The sequence below is a fragment of the Barbus barbus genome (assembly GCF_936440315.1).
Source record: "Barbus barbus genome assembly, chromosome: 21".
Lineage (NCBI taxonomy): Eukaryota > Metazoa > Chordata > Actinopteri > Cypriniformes > Cyprinidae > Barbus > Barbus barbus.
In genome coordinates, this window is record NC_136749.1 from 9894601 (window position 1) to 9910475 (window position 15875).

Here is a 15875-nt window from a genome sequence, read left to right on the forward strand (position 1 = left end):
CGTGAAAATACTTAAGTTGTCAGAGGACTTCTGAGCCTTTATTGGACTGGTGCAACTGGTAAAATGTGTCAATTCAGTGTGTGTGTGTTATCTATAAACTACTGTCACATTTTGCTAACAATGCAGAATCGTTACCTGTCAGACAGGTAGAAGCTGAAGCCCTTCTCCAGGTCAAAACAGGTTATTTTTCTTTTGAGTAGTCAGGCATGCCACACCTCTTGTGAAATTTCCCATGAAGTCTGATAAGGATGCCAATCAAGTAGAACTGAATGTTTTTTTGTTTTGTTTTTTAAATCATGACAGAACAAGACAAGCCAATTGAAATTACAAATACAGACTGATGATGTGCATTTATACGCCTCTGTCTCTTTATAAAATAAAATATTATTTTTCTGCATTCAGGTGTCAGATTATGTTCCCATGACTGATAACTGCAGGTCATTAGTAGATTTCACCTGACAGATCAAGTCTTCTTCATCTCTGATCTGTCACGTACACATTAGCACTCACTGAAATTGACAAGTTTCTTAAAAAAAATAAAAGGTCATAGGCTGTCTTTTTTCTTTTAAATACTGGTCTGCTCATTAAAAGCACAGAACAGGAGCTTATCCCAGGCTGGCCAAAACCCAGATGCAAGCAAAGAAAGAGCACATTTGAAGCTTTTAAAACAGAGCCACACCTGTTAGTCTAACAGACACCCTAACAAGCAAATAGCAGTCTGCTAGTCAACAATACCTGTATTTGGATAGGCTCAGACAGACGGCTAAAAGTGAACAAACATTCCCTTTCCCAACAAGAAAATGGAAATAAAAGTCATATTTCATTATTATTATTATTAACTGCTCTGCCAGCTGCAATGTTATGTACAGACCTAAACATCTTGCTCCTCAATACCTCACAGAGCTTCTCCAAAAAAATGTTTAAATAAACAAAACGTCTTTTATTAAAAAAGACTTTAGATTTTGAGATTAATCAGAATTTAAACATTTCCCATAAAACACGCCTCTCGAGTAATATCTCTTTGCGCAATCAATGAAAAACTCCCACGAACAAAATGTGAATCTATATTTCGGATGCATGTTTTAACAGTATGAGCGCGCAGGTGGCTGCCACACCTTCTTTTACTTTACAGCCAATCGCCGTCGCCGAATCAAAGCAGCTGCACGGGGATTGGCTGGCTCTTCCCCTCCTCCAGGTAACGAGAGCGCACCTTTGCTTGCTCACAATAACAGTCACCTTGAGACTTCCTAGAATTAACACAATTTTCCGCTTGATCCTGAATGCTCTCCTTTGTGCGGAACAGACGGAGGATGCTGTAGGCTAATGAGTGTCGGATGCGAGAAGTTGTTTGACCTGTAGTCCGAGTTTTCTTTCAGCCGTTCCCTGCGACTCACCTGCCGCATCTTCACCGACCTGAAAGTCCAGTTTCACTGTGGGACCACAGCAGTGCACATGGCTCAGGAAGAGAAGTAAGTCACCAATGTAAACACTGATGCAGTTTATAAGAAACGGCAAACTTAAGTCTGTTATATAGCAACAAGTTGTTTTGAATGTCATGATGTTTATCTTTATATGTGATGTCAACGCAGCAGGTCGTTTTATTTGATAAAATTCAAAGTGAATATGTTTCAACATGCTTCGATCCCATGGTTCGTTATTACACTACCTAAAGGTAGCATAAAAACAAAAGAGAAGAGGTCCTAGAATAGAACCTTGTGGAACTCCACTTTATTTTACTATTGCTGCTAATGTTTTGTTATTATTATTATTTTTTTTTTTTGTAAAAAATCTATATAGATGATCGCCAGTAAAAGGGTTTCTACACTACATACTTTACAGTAAATTGCAACATCAAAGAACAAGTGTGGCAGATTGCTTTTATTTTCTTTACCTTTTCTTCTTCTGGCTTGGATTTTTTTTTTTTTTTTTTTTTTTTTTGCAGTACATCTATAACGGCAGAGCCGGCGCCAGGGCACCTGGGGGGGGGGGGGGGGGGGGGGGGGCAATCTGTGATCGCGTGCAGTTGCTGACGTTCGCTAAAGCGTGCAATCGCTTTCTTATGTGCGCTGTTTTATCGGTACTTTCGCTTTCAAAATCGATCGCGTTCAGCAAGGAGGGGAGAGGATGGAGAGGATGGTGCCGGCCCTGTATAACGGTGGGCCTGGGCAGGTGGCTTTTACTAGCTAACATCCTTGTACAGCCCCTCCCATGCAATCCTGCCTCACTGTAGTATCAATATCCAGAAGGATATAGCCCATTGTCCCACCAAAAAAGCAATTGTGTGGAAAATGTAAAAGGATAGTGCTGGGAATTTCAGTTGTATAACACTTGGTGTTTGGTGATGAGTTTTTGGCTCAAGGTCTGCATTTAAAGTCACACCAGAGGTGTTCAGCTGGGATCAGGACTTTGCTTTCTGCAGACCAGTCAAGTTCTTCCACACTGACTGAATCAATCATGTCTTTTTGAACCGTGCCTTATACACAGAGGCACTGTCATGTTAATAGAAAAGGGATCTTTCCAAACTGTTGCAATAAAATTAGAAGCACACAATTCCCTAGAATATCATTATATGCTTAAACATTAAGATTTGTACTCATAGAAATTACTAAAGTAGTCAAACCTGTTCATTAGAAGGGGGTGACCCAATGCTTCTGGTAATTTAGAATATATATATATATATATATATATATATATATATATACTGTACATGTATATTTTTCCTAATTAACCTTTATTAATAATTTGATTAATTCAGTAAGCGTCTGGTGGTGGTGGTCCCTAATGAGATGAATATTACATCACGCCGTGCCTTCACAAGTGAAGATGAGGCATGGAAATCATACTTGGAGAATCCATTGACTGCTGCCACCAAGGCCATGATGAGCATTAATGGAGATGAGGACAGTGTGGCTGCCCTGGGAATCCTTTATGATTACTATAAGGTCAGAAATCCTCTGTAACACACTTCAGAAGAAAACCAATGTGCCTGTTGTGTACATATAGGAAAATGTATTGTCAGGAAGTTATACGATTTCTTTTCCATTAGGTTCCTAAAGAGAAGAGGCTCTTACCAGTAACCAAACTTCCAGAAGATCATGAAAAGAGGTCAGTCCAACACTCACTTTTTTTGAACTCCGAAAGTCTGAGATCACTTTTGAAAATGCACCTGTTTTCCATTTTTCTAAATGAATGCATTTTAATTTCAAATTAAAAGCATAACAATTTGAGTGAAATTTTGGACTGAAGAATTAACATAAACTTCAGAACATATTCGTGATACATGTTGTACAGCATGATTTTTGCTTATTAGTGAATGTAGAATCTTACATATTTCTTCATTTTAAGCCCTAAATTTCCTGTTTTAATTTTTAACTTTATTTCCAGGAAATGAATGAATGAATGAATGTCCATGTTCCAGTTGGAATAATTTGGACTAACTCATTTGGCTTTCTTTCAGTCGGATCAGTCAAGATGGCCTAGAGTCCTCAGAGAATCGCATCCAGGTCCTGAAGTCACTTCCTGTCAACCTGTCCTTGAATACTGATGTTCACAGTGCAGAAAATAAACAAGACCTGTTCAGTCCAGTCCCGGTTGAGGAGGGTGTTGAGGCCACTGTAAAGGCTGAGGTTTACGCTCAGGCATTCTCCAACCATCACCATCAGCAGGTGGTTCATTATCAGCGCATGACCTACCATCAGCCTTTACAGGATACAGCAAGAATCAGCCACGACAGATACATGAAGGACGAACAGTGCAGTACACCAGATAGCACCTTTGAGGACTCCTACCCTGAGGAGACTATGGTGAGCTTTCTGTCAGTTGAAAACATCTCAGTTTACATCAGTCACTCATCATTAAACATCGAGAATAATATGTAAACGTAAGGCAGTTTAGACCAATTTGTTTCTTCAGTAGGTTCATACTTCTGTCATATACTCTCTTTCAGAAGTACAGGGTGCCCACCACACTAGGGGCAGACAATTTCTCCCAGGAGCATTCGGGAATGTAAGTGCAACATGCCAAACACTTGATATTCATTTACACTACCGTTCAAAAGTGTGGGATCAGTAAAATATGTTAAACATTTTTGAAAATTGTCGTATGTGTTCACCAAAGCTGCATTTATTTGATCAAAACTACAGTAAAAAAATAAATACATATTGAAAACTTTCTTTTATTATTGAATTCTCTAGTAAATTGCTGTGGTTTATCACCTTAAATATCTTGCCTTCTGTACTAATCAGCCTGATACCGATAACATTGAAACTCACAGAATGTGAACCATATGGCATACATGCCAAAATCATTAGATTTGACTTTTAAGGCCTGATTTTTTACTTGCATTGATGGTATACAGTAGCTCACCGCTATAGCATAGCTCACTGCTGTCTTTATTCACAAATGTGGAGAAAGTGTTTTTCTTTCTATTATGATTTCCATTCACACAACACTTTTTCTGCCCACTCCTAGAGATATGTTCCAGTACAGTATAGAAGCAACCCGTTCGGTCCGTGAGAAGGCCGGCGAGGGGCCGATGATCTATCTGAACAAGGGCCAGTTCTACGGCATCACTCTCAGTGAGACTGGGGCCAACAAGGGCCTTCGACATCCCATCAGTAAAGTGCGGGTGAGTTCTGCTGTTACCATGACAACCACTCTCAATTCTGTAATACAATGATTCTGGTCCTTAATATCAATTATAACACAACTGTCTCTCTCAGAGTGTGGTGATGGTGGTGTTTGGACAGGAGAAATGTCGAGATGAGCAGCTAAAGCACTGGAACTACTGGCACAACCGTCAGCACACGGCCAAACAGAGAGTCCTTGACATAGGTGGGCATCTGCTCTACATATGTATCTTTTACATATGTCTGAAAGGTAGCAACATTTTTGCCACATTTTTCTGCTAAAGCACATTCCAACATTTACTTTCAAAGTGCTGTCTAATCGATTGATCGTGATTAATCGCATCCAAAATAAAGGTTTGTGTTTACATAATATGTGTGTGCATTTATATACACATAAAAATATACACAGTACACACAGATATATTATTTTGAATGTAGTTTATCTGAAAAATGTGGCAAAAAAATTGCCTTTTTCGTTCAGTGTGGCAAATCTGCATGACCAACTTGAATCCACTGCGAAATCATACCTGCACGTACTGAAAAGAAAATTTACATAAGATAAGTTGTGTTTTCTAAAAAATGTTTCAAACTTAAGTCATTTTATTCTTGAAACAAGAAAAAGTCTGCTAGTGGGCTAAGAAAATAAACTCGATTTCTCTTTAAATTAAGCTTATTTTCTTACCCCATTGGAAGATATTTTTCTTGTTTTGAGTCACTTAATTTTGATCAGTTTTTAAGGAATCAGTAATTTTGCTTCTCAAGTAAATGTATCTTAATTTAAGAGTGTTCAGGTGTTTGTCCTGGAAAACAAAGCAAAAACACTGAGTAAGGAGGAATTTACTTTAACACTTAACCTAACCAGTGTGTTTTTGTTTGTGTACCCTATGTTTGCGTCATTATATGCTTTTTTCCACCTCTTTTATGCTCTGCGTCTGTATCCCTGGGATACTGAATAACTGGAGTCCCTTCCTTTTGTTCATCTTTTTTCTTCCCGGTTCCTCATTTGTTTTATTTGAGGTGTATCCTAAAAAAGGGGTCTGCAACTTTAGCACAATGCTTAAGGCAAAGTCTTCCATCATAGCTCCCAGTTGGGAACCATAAGGACAATGAGGGGTCAGGTTAAAGGAAGGGGGGTTTTGACACCTGAGGGGCACTGCGATGGTCTTCTCCGTGGCAGCTGGCAGCCTGATGTGGTTCGGGCATGATTTTGGAAGACCGAAATCCGATCTGCTGATCCTGATGTTGTCCTGATTTGAATAACAGTATTCAGGGATTTTTCATAGTGCCTGAGGCAGAAGATCAGGATTTGAATAGGAGCGTTAACCGTTTGGGGGGAGGCAGAATCCTCAGACAATCAGGGGCTTGGGAAAGGGTCCTGCTCTTTTGTAAACGGGAGGCTTGAGTAACATCTGCCATACATTTAAGCGGTGTTGTATTTACACAGCAGGCAGGCACTGTGAGGTGAAGCGTGTAACAGAACGCCTGCGTCTGAGGTCAAAATGCGTTGTTTTTTTTTTTCTTTGAATTTTTAAATGATTCTGAATATAAACTGAAGTGCTCAAATTTGTTTGCAGCTTTGCATATTATATACATATTGACTCAGGGCAAAAGAAGTAAATGATCTCTTTCTCACATTTATCTTATCTTCATGTTGTTTGAAATTACAGTGAGGTGTAAAGTCTCGTGTAGCAAAAATGTAGCATTTTGCTACTAATATTATCAGCACAACAATTTGAGCGACAAGTTGAACTTGAAAATCGACATGAATTTGACAATGGCTCAATATTTGGTATGTCCAGCCTTTGTTTTAACAAGAGCACCTGAGCTGGCAAAACCTGATGATCATGTTATCCAGCGTGATTCCAGAATCAAAAATAAGAGCATCTTGAGCTTCAGTGAAAGCAAGGAAATCTGGACTTTTGCACAAAAGATTAAAAATAATGTAGAAACTATTTTGCATATAATTTCTTGTTTTAAAATATTAAAAACAAGTAAAGAAAATAAATACAATTAATTAGTTTAAGATTGCTATCCTAACACTGTAAAAAGTGATTAGTTGACTTAACTTTAAAAAATTGAGGAAACCCGTTGCCTTACAATTATCAAGTAAATAATAATTTAAAAATTCAGTTAAGTGAATTGTCAGGTTCACTTAACTTATTTTTTTTAATTATTATTTACTTAAATTTTTTTAAGGCAACAGGTTCCCTCAATTTTTTAAAGTTAAGTCAACTTATCACTTTTTACAGTGAAAAATATTAATTAGATATTTTATTTATCTAAATTAAATCATGCATGCCAGATTTTTGCCAGAAATTCCCGATTAAAATGGATTTGTTTACTCACGATTTTACTTGTTTAATTTGTTTTAAACTTATTTGATTCATTTTAATGAACTTTATGCGGTTTATTAAGGGGAGACACTGCAGGCAAAAACACAGTTGTTTCATGCACCTGTCAAATTTGAGATTTTGGGCTTTTTGGTTTTTCATAAAGTATTTGTTCAGACTAGTGGAAAGAAAACATCCAAAAGACACTGTTAAGTGTTTATTTTATAGCAATTTATCTATTTGTGTCAATAGATTTAAATTACAATACATATTTTTATGTACATATCAGGGGAAGTCGTGGCCTAATGGTTAGAGAGTTGGACTTGTAATCCAAGGGTTGCGGGTTCGAGTCTCCGGCCGGCAGGAATTGTAGGTGGGGGGAGTGAATGTCCAGCGCTCTCTCCACCCTTAATACCACGACTGAGGTGCCCTTGAGCAAGGCACCGAACCCCCAACTGCTCCCCGGGCGCCGCAGCATAAATGGCTGCCCACTGCTCCGGGTGTGTGTTCACGGTGTGTGTGTGTTCACTGCTGTGTGTGTGTGTGTGCACGTTGGATGGGTTAAATGCAGAGCACGAATTCTGAGTATGGGTCACCATACTTGGCTGAATGTCACTTCACTTTAAAGGCCGTTTTCTCAAAATGAGTTTTCTCTCCTACATTGAGACATATATCTCCACTACAGTAGCACTTACACACACCAAACTTTACATCTTTATTCCTGTCTATATCCTGAAGGTTTTTACCGAGGGGTTTGTTCATATATAATTTGCTTGATTATATACAACATTTTATTCCCTCAAAAATTGTGAAAATGTATTGTTTTCTGTCTGTTCTAAGTATTTTCTGAATTATGGAGTGACAAAATGAGATACCCAAAATTCCCTCTAATATGTCAATAAAATGAAATAAGAATTTTGAAACCAATTTCATCCAGTGTTTAGATTTTTGTTCTAGAAATGTATGCAAATTAGTGCATATTTAATTAAATAATGCCTCATTTGCATATTTAAACCTAACATTTTAGAAAGGTTGTAATACAAATTTTTTTTGCAATTATCAATGTAATTAATCAGCTAGGTAAGTAAGGTGATAACTATTAGTTATTTTTTTTACCATATTCACCTGCAGTGTCTCGCCTTAAATAAATTGTAGATAAAATCTAAATCTAAATAAATTGTAGATTTAAAAAAATTTAATCAAAAATATTTATCTTTTTTTCTATTTTATTCTATTATTTATTATCATTTCTTCGACTGTTTTATTGGTAACACTTTAGTATAAGGATCGATTCTCACTACTAACTATTTGCCTATTATTAGCATATTAGCTGTTTATTAGTACTTATAAAGCACATATTCCTATTAATCCTACCCAATACCTAAACTTAACAACTACCTTACTAACTATTAATAAGCAGCAAATGAGGAGTTTGTGGCAAAGGTCGTAGTTAATAGTTTGTTAATATCGATAATTTAAATTAAAGTGTGACTGTTTTGTTTAATAATTTAATTCAAATTAATTTATTTAATTCGGTTTAATAATTTTTTTCCTGGAATCTCAGATTCCTATGTGGCCTCAGACATTTATTTAACCATGCTACTGTTAAGGTCTTAAAGAAAATATAAGTAATGCCAGAAATGTTCAGTTACTTATAAAATTACAAATGATAACTAATGTCATGTTTCACCCTTCAGCTGACTATAAAGAGAGCTTCAGCACCATTGGCAACATTGAAGAAATCGCTTACAATGCTGTGTCCTTCACCTGGGACGTCAATGAGGAGGCAAAGGTGAGGCTTCATCTTGGATACTCCGAGTTTTTACTGGAATCTTAAGTTTGCTTAAGTGTGCAAGTCAAGCTGAAGTTGTTTGATAACAGCCATTGAGCCTGAGGAGACATTACAGCTCCCTTCTCCTCCTCTTCCCTGCAGCATCCCATTCACTGTCAGGAGGATTTTTCCTTCTTAGTTCCAGTACTTAACAAGCTTACTTTAAGTGCACACTTAAGGGAGGAGGTCCACCCAGTGCTCATGGTCAATATTTGTCTTTAAAACTATAGGCTTTTGAAGTAGCCTGATGTGTCATTGTAATAACCGGTGGGAAAACATAATAGCAAATTCCCATTCAATTATTTTATTTCATGCAGTTATACAGTTTCCTAATTCAGATAATGTATATAAAAGATATGGTGTTTCCTGAGAATTTTTAATAAAGGGTTGCAGAAATATAAACATTTACATGCCTTCAACTGATGATGATTTGATAATGTTGTAAGATTTCAGCGTTACTTTGTATTTGTTCAGCCATCATTTGCTCACATGCACCCACATGCACACAGAAAGCCAGAGCCCACACTAGACAGATCTGTTGTGAAAGATTTGTCCGTGTATGCAGTTTCTAACTGATTCCTGTCAGAATTGATCACGTGGCCCTGAGAACGCAAGTGGTTCTCATAACATCGAACAACAAGCTCCTCTATGAAACAGCAGCTACAGGCACAGACATGAAAGGACGGGAGACCGTCAGTGGGAAACTATTTTCACCTCGGGCTGAAAGATTCGCTACCTTTCATCTTTCAACAGTCGTTTTTCCAGTGTCTCTTGATATATTGGGATAAGACAGGTTACAGTTGGGAATATTTCAAATCAAATTAGTTTAGCTTACTATTTTAATAAACCGCAGACAGCCACACAATGATAGAGTGGTTGTGTGGTTTTTGTTTAGAGTCGCCATTTAGAGATTTTAAGATTGTGAACATTTTACTCAGAAGATGTATTATTCAAAATTAAAGGTCACAAGTCTACACAGAAGCTGGATGGATGTTTTTGAGATTAAAGCTAGACTAATGCTAAAAAGATTTGATATGAACTGCTGTGCTTTATTCACCATTTTGCTAAAGTCTTGGAGGCCATCCAGTAATAGCTTTGTGTTCAGGATTAGTCTATTAATCAAATAGTCTGTAAAGGTTCACACTAAGGTGTGTAATTTCACTACCACCTCTTATCACCACTAGCAAACAGAATTGCAAAAATAATGATTTTCAGACATGTTTCCCGAACGCTCCCTGTGTCTGCCATTGGTCCAACAGATTGACACACCTCTCCTGACTAGTACGCCACTGGTTGAAATAATGATGCTAGTATTGGAGCTTTGCAGCACATTTTTGCAGCTTTTATAAGCATCTTGTGCATGCGTGCCTCATTTTATAGCAGTGTTAAGTTTTTTTTTGTTTTTTTTAAGTGCTTTTTAAATGTTTTTCGGTAAATGTGCAAGACGAAAGTATTTGTCTAAAACTTCATTCAAAAGACGTTTTAAAAACAGAGATACAAAAAAACAAGGAATGCAGGGCAGTGGAATGAGAAAAAGCAAAGTCTCAAATATATTTTAATTAAACTTATTTTAACTTGCGGGTCCATTTATTCGCTGTTTTCTAGATATAAATCGTAAAAACATCCTATTTGAACAGCCCCTTACTGTCCTGTTTTCTAGTTTTTTAAATGTACAAACACGATCTTGTGCGAACAGCCCATTACTGCACTGTTTTCTAGTTTTTAAACACATTCTGTGTGAACGGATCCTTACTGCATCTTTGTTGTTGTTGTTTAATGCAAAAACATGTTCTGGGTAAACAACCCTTACAGTACAGTTTTCTGTTTTTTTAAACTCAGAAAACATGTCATTTGTGAACAGTCCCTTACTGCAATGTTTTCTAAATGTACAAAGCATTCTTGAATTGTTCCTTACTGTGCTTGTTTAGTTTTTTTGTTTTGTGTTTTTTTTTTTTTTTGTGGGTTTTGTTTTGTTTTCCTTTTTGTTTTGTTTTCTTTTGAGTTTTTTCTTTTTTGTGTTTTTTGTTTTGTTTGCAAAAACGTGTTCTGTGTAAAGAACCCTTACAGTACTGTTTTCTACTTTTTAAATGCAAAAAATGGGTTCTGTGTGAAGGGCCCTTCACTGTGATTTTTGTTTTCTTTTTTCTAGTTTTAAATTCTGCGAGAACATTCCCTTTGTAGCTGAGCAGCCTTGTGGAAAAACTGCCCCTGGCTCTTTTGTCATAAGATAATAAGACATGATTGCCTGGCCATACTTGACCTTTTCCAAGCTCAGAAATGCATGTTTTGTCAAGCTGATTTGTGTATGTGTCTTGTTTTTTTTTTCTCTCCAGGTTTTCATTACGCTGAACTGTCTGAGCACTGATTTCTCCTCACAGAAGGGAGTCAAAGGTCTTCCTCTTATGATCCAGATAGACACCTACAGTTACAACAACAGGAGTAACAGACCCATTCATAGAGCCTACTCACAGATCAAGGTCTTCTGTGACAAGGTTGGTGCTGCGTCATTGTGAGTCAAACACCTCCGTTTAAGTCAAGGACCTGACTTATTTTATTTGCACAAGTTATACAATAAGTATTACAGCTTACAGCGGACATTTTCTGTTTGCCATATTACCATTTCTTGTAATAGCTGTAATGATGTGACCTTATAGTGTAATTATTTTTACATTGCAGTTCATTTGTCATTGGAATTAACTACTTTATATACTAAACTTAGTTAATAGTGCTTTTTTATTTCTTAATTTTTCCCTGTTGTCCTTTCCATTCGTGTTATCTGTGTAACATCAACAATAGCCAGCATGATCACACAAACATCTCTTCTTCTGTACAGGGAGCTGAGCGAAAAATTCGTGATGAGGAGAAAAAGCAACTTCGGAAGAAGGTCAAAGGTCCGGCTGTTGGTCATGATGGTGAGAGTTCTGTCAATCAACTATACATATGTTTATAAAATATAGTGTCATTATCTATCATGTGTTTATGATTTTACTCTGATCGTGGATAAAATGCACATAGGCATTTTGCGATGAGTAAGAATATGAATAAAAACAATTTTGCATTACAGGTTTTGTCCTAATATGTGACGACTGTGACCATGTCTTCTTTAAAAAAAGACTATGTGTGTTTTTCTGTGTCAGCTTGCTGATTTTGACTTGAGTCATTGGTTTTCTTTGACTCTATTAGGTAAGAGAGGAAGTTTTGCCACTTTAACTCAAAAGAGGCCAGATATTACGCTCTTCAAAACTCTGACAGACCTGGAGTCCCAGCCTGTGCTCTTCATACCCGATGTCCATTTGAACAACCTCCAGAGAGCCGGTCAGGTGAGGATGAATGCAGTTCTCAATGTGACACTGAAGTTGTTTCAGTGCTAAACTGACCAGAACTAATTATTAAGGCGTAGTCTCTAAGTTATGAAGAGACAGTAGTGACTTAAATTATTCAAATGGATGTAATCTCTCTCTAACTGAATTATCAAAAGTCACTGCTTATACTTTTGAACATATTGTGAAAGCATGTGCACTTTTAAGTCTCTATAACCTTTTGTTTTCACTTTGTTTACAGGTGTTCAGTTTTGGCGTTGAAGAAATGGAGAGTGATGGGTTAGTGCATTTACTAAGAATGTCCTGCTTTAATTATAATAGAATTACTATTGGTATTTAGGGATGCAAGATATGGCTTTATAGCAATGGTTATGCTAAGTATCAGTGGACAGTAATTGGTGTTTAACAATTTAACTGCTGTCTATTTTCCCTATTTTTATTTTAAGATTACATTTGGCATCATCCAGCACTCACTTAAATTAAATATAACTTAAAGACTGTATGTAATAGCACTTTTGAGTTTAATCTTTAGCACATTTCAACAAGAATATAAATTTTATACTGTACATTATAGTGTTATGAAGCCTAAGTTTGCTTAATGACTGATTTTTAGTTGTTTAGTGTTTTATTTGTAATTTATTTAGACAAAATAATGTAAAGTTTTATTATGAGCCATTTATTGGCTTTTGACCATAACATAAAAATATTTAGGCTATTTTGTCATTTTTGTTAATGTAATTGTATATTCAGTATGGTAAATGTCTATTTGTATTAATTAATTAATAAAAATACATCTCATAGGAGAAATGTCTTTCAAAGTCCATCAAGCATCAGACCAGTAGAATCAATCCAGTGTGTTTCATATGTTTTGCATCTGTTTCTTGCAGTATAACTGTAGCATTGAAAGGCATTATTATAATCATAAACTTGTTTATCTGTTTCTCATGCAGTGTGGCCATGAAAAGACCATTCCGTTCATCAGAGGATGATATTTCTCCACCCGCCAAATACAGCAGAGAGGAAAGGAGAGGTATGATTTACTGCACGTGTGAAATCTGTCCCAATCTTCTATATCCATTCTTAATGATATTTTTCTGCAGTCCTGCTGTACGTAAGAAGAGAAACTGATGAGGTTTTTGATGCACTGATGCTAAGGTCCCCAACACTGAAAAGTTTGCTTGAGGCAGTAAGTACAATGTCACTCAGTACAGCACATGGGACGTAGACTTTTATTCTTAACAGACAGGAGTGAATAGGTTTTACATTGCATTTAGTAGCAGATCAGATTGCTTTCCATGGAATACAACAACAGAGTCGGAAATAAGCTTCCATTCACAGAGGCTTGTCAGATTTTCTGTTTAAGCTGCTGTTTGGATTAAAGTCTCTCTCTTTTTTTTTTTTTTTTCAAGATATCAAGCAAATATTCTGTTCCTGTGGAGAAGATGACTAAAATATATAAGAAAAGCAAGAAAGGGTGAGTGAACAGTGCTAAAAAAGATCCTGTGTGTGTGTGTGTGTGCACCTGGTATTCATCACGTCCTGGGGACCAAATGTCCCCACAAGGATAGTAATACCAGTAAATCTTAATCTTGTGGGGACATTTTTTGGTCCCCATGAGGAAACAAGCTTATAAATCATACAGCATAAAGTTTTTTGAAAATCTAAAAATGCAGCATGTTTCCTGTGAGGGCTAAGTTTAGGTGTAGGGTTGGTGTAGGGCAATAGCACATACAGATTGTACAGTATAAAAACCATTACGCCTATGGGATGTCCCCATAAAACATGGAAACCCAACATGTGTGTGTGTGTGTGTGTGTGTGTGTGTGTGTGTGTGTGTGTGTGTGTGTGTGTGTGTGTGTGTGTGTGTGTGTGTGTGTGTGTGTGTGATTCAGTATTAAATTATTTTGAATTCAAATTTCCTTTTCATTCAACCACTAGTATTCTGGTCAACATGGATGACAACATTATTGAGCACTACTGCAACGAGGACACATTCATCCTTTCCATTGACAATCAAGCAGACTGTTTCCGGATGACTCTTACTGAAATTTAAATGTTATTGCAACAATAACACACTTCTACTGGGAGAACTTTTGTTACCCTGAAGCAGCACACCATTCATTCTGTGCATCTGTTTGGTTCTTATGAGCTCTGTATTAGAAGAGGAAAACGCTTTCAGAAGTCGTTGACTTGGGAATGCACTTAAGTGGACCTGCTTTTACAGTGTAACTCGTTTAAATAAACTTTATGATGGACAGTCTGAACAACGCTCTTCCAAAGCACTATAATATGCCCAGTAACGTTATATGGCTTTTTTTCTTTGATGTGCCGTCTCCCCCTTGAGGCCAACAGTATGAAGACCTAAAAAAGTACCAGATTTTTGCATGCATTCAATCCTTTCCTTTATCAATTCTTGAATAATATTTGAATATAAGAGATCTATATAGATACTCTTATTCTATGAAGACATTGTGTTGTAATATGGACAACAAATAGCATACATTGACGAATGCCCCAAATGCTACACTGTACTCATTACCTTATGTGTTACATGAATGTATAATTTACAGATTTTCCTCATTGTGTTGTATCTTGAAGTTTTTATGTCTTTATAAAAAATATTTTGAAAAAAAAAAACACCTTGTATATATTTTTTATGGTTTAATTTTATCAGCTGAATAAACAAAGTCCAAAGAATATTCTGTCTTCACATGCATTCATTTGGGAAACTGTTGTCGAACCAGTTAAAAGCTTTAGTCACTTATAAAACCTGCAGCAAGAGGAAAACCAGATTTTCAACCTTTACACAAACTATAATCCATTATATGAACAATATAATATAACACAATGATAATATAAATTATCAGTAAGACATTTTTTAAGACATGATTTATTAAATGTATCAAAAGCGACTTTTAGTCCAGAAAATGTTTGCACAAAATATTAAGCAGTAATATTAAGAACTGTTTCACGATACTAAGAAGAAATGTTTCTTGAGCTGCAAATCAACATATTAGAATGAATTCTGAAGGATGCTGAAATTTCAGCTTCACCGTCACAGGAATAAATAGTTTTTTATTGTAATAATATTTCAAAATATAGCAATTTTACCATATTTCTGATCAAAGAAACCCATGAGCATGGGTTTTATATTATGCATGCCAGCTTAACTTGTATTGTAGTATTTAACAATGAACTTTAACTATTAGCGGATTTATTATTTGTGTGAAATTTACATGAAATATGTATGTCCCTGCTTTTGCTAAATAGCGGTTTTATGTTGATGATCCCCTGTCTCTGATTTTCAGAGAACCGCATTTAAAACCACAATTGATTTCACATTTTAAAATGCAAACACACCCTCTGACTCGATTTGTTTCCCAGGCTTTAGGTGTGTGTATAATTAAGTAGGCACAGGTGTCTCCATCCCAGTCTATGCATAAGAAGGTTCAGTCTTTAACCCTAGGGGGATTTGCTGGCTTAACTGCTGATTCACTCTGATTTCTGTGTTAGTGTTCCCCAATCAGAAACAATATGAATATTAAAACCTTTAAGCTGCATCTGACAAGTACTCAAACAGGTTTCTGGTGTTTTCTGAGAGACAGGTCATATACCTTGACCCAGAGCTTGAGTATACTATGCAATTCCCAAACACAACAACAAACGCTGTCAGCTTCCTCTTTTTGAGTCCTGGGGCCTGTACCATGAAGCCGGATTAGGTGGCTAGCCAGCTATGTTTCAGCTTAGTTTCCGCCAACCCTGGGTT

General features: G+C 36.5%; 1 protein-coding gene across 1 annotated transcript; it reads left to right on the plus strand.

The window, feature by feature from the left end:
- The first annotated feature begins 1224 nt into the window (after positions 1-1224).
- LOC306886912 (grainyhead-like protein 2 homolog) lies at positions 1225-14800 on the plus strand. The gene is made up of 16 exons (XM_079444278.1): positions 1225-1469; positions 2756-2942; positions 3047-3105; positions 3458-3803; positions 3947-4005; positions 4471-4627; positions 4722-4833; positions 8656-8750; positions 11123-11281; positions 11623-11701; positions 11973-12109; positions 12351-12388; positions 13060-13139; positions 13210-13295; positions 13519-13583; positions 14048-14800. The coding sequence occupies exons 1-16, from the start codon at positions 1453-1455 to the stop codon at positions 14160-14162; spliced, it is 1791 nt and encodes a 596-aa protein (XP_079300404.1). The 5' UTR covers positions 1225-1452; the 3' UTR covers positions 14163-14800.
- The last annotated feature ends 1075 nt before the right edge of the window (positions 14801-15875 follow it).

Coding starts and splice junctions, on each gene's coding strand:
- LOC306886912 (XM_079444278.1), top strand. Junction 13,140..13,209: donor CAGCAGAGAGGAAAGGAGAG/GTATGATTTACT, acceptor ATTTTTCTGCAG/TCCTGCTGTACGTAAGAAGA. Junction 13,296..13,518: donor TGAAAAGTTTGCTTGAGGCA/GTAAGTACAATG, acceptor TTTTTTTTCAAG/ATATCAAGCAAATATTCTGT.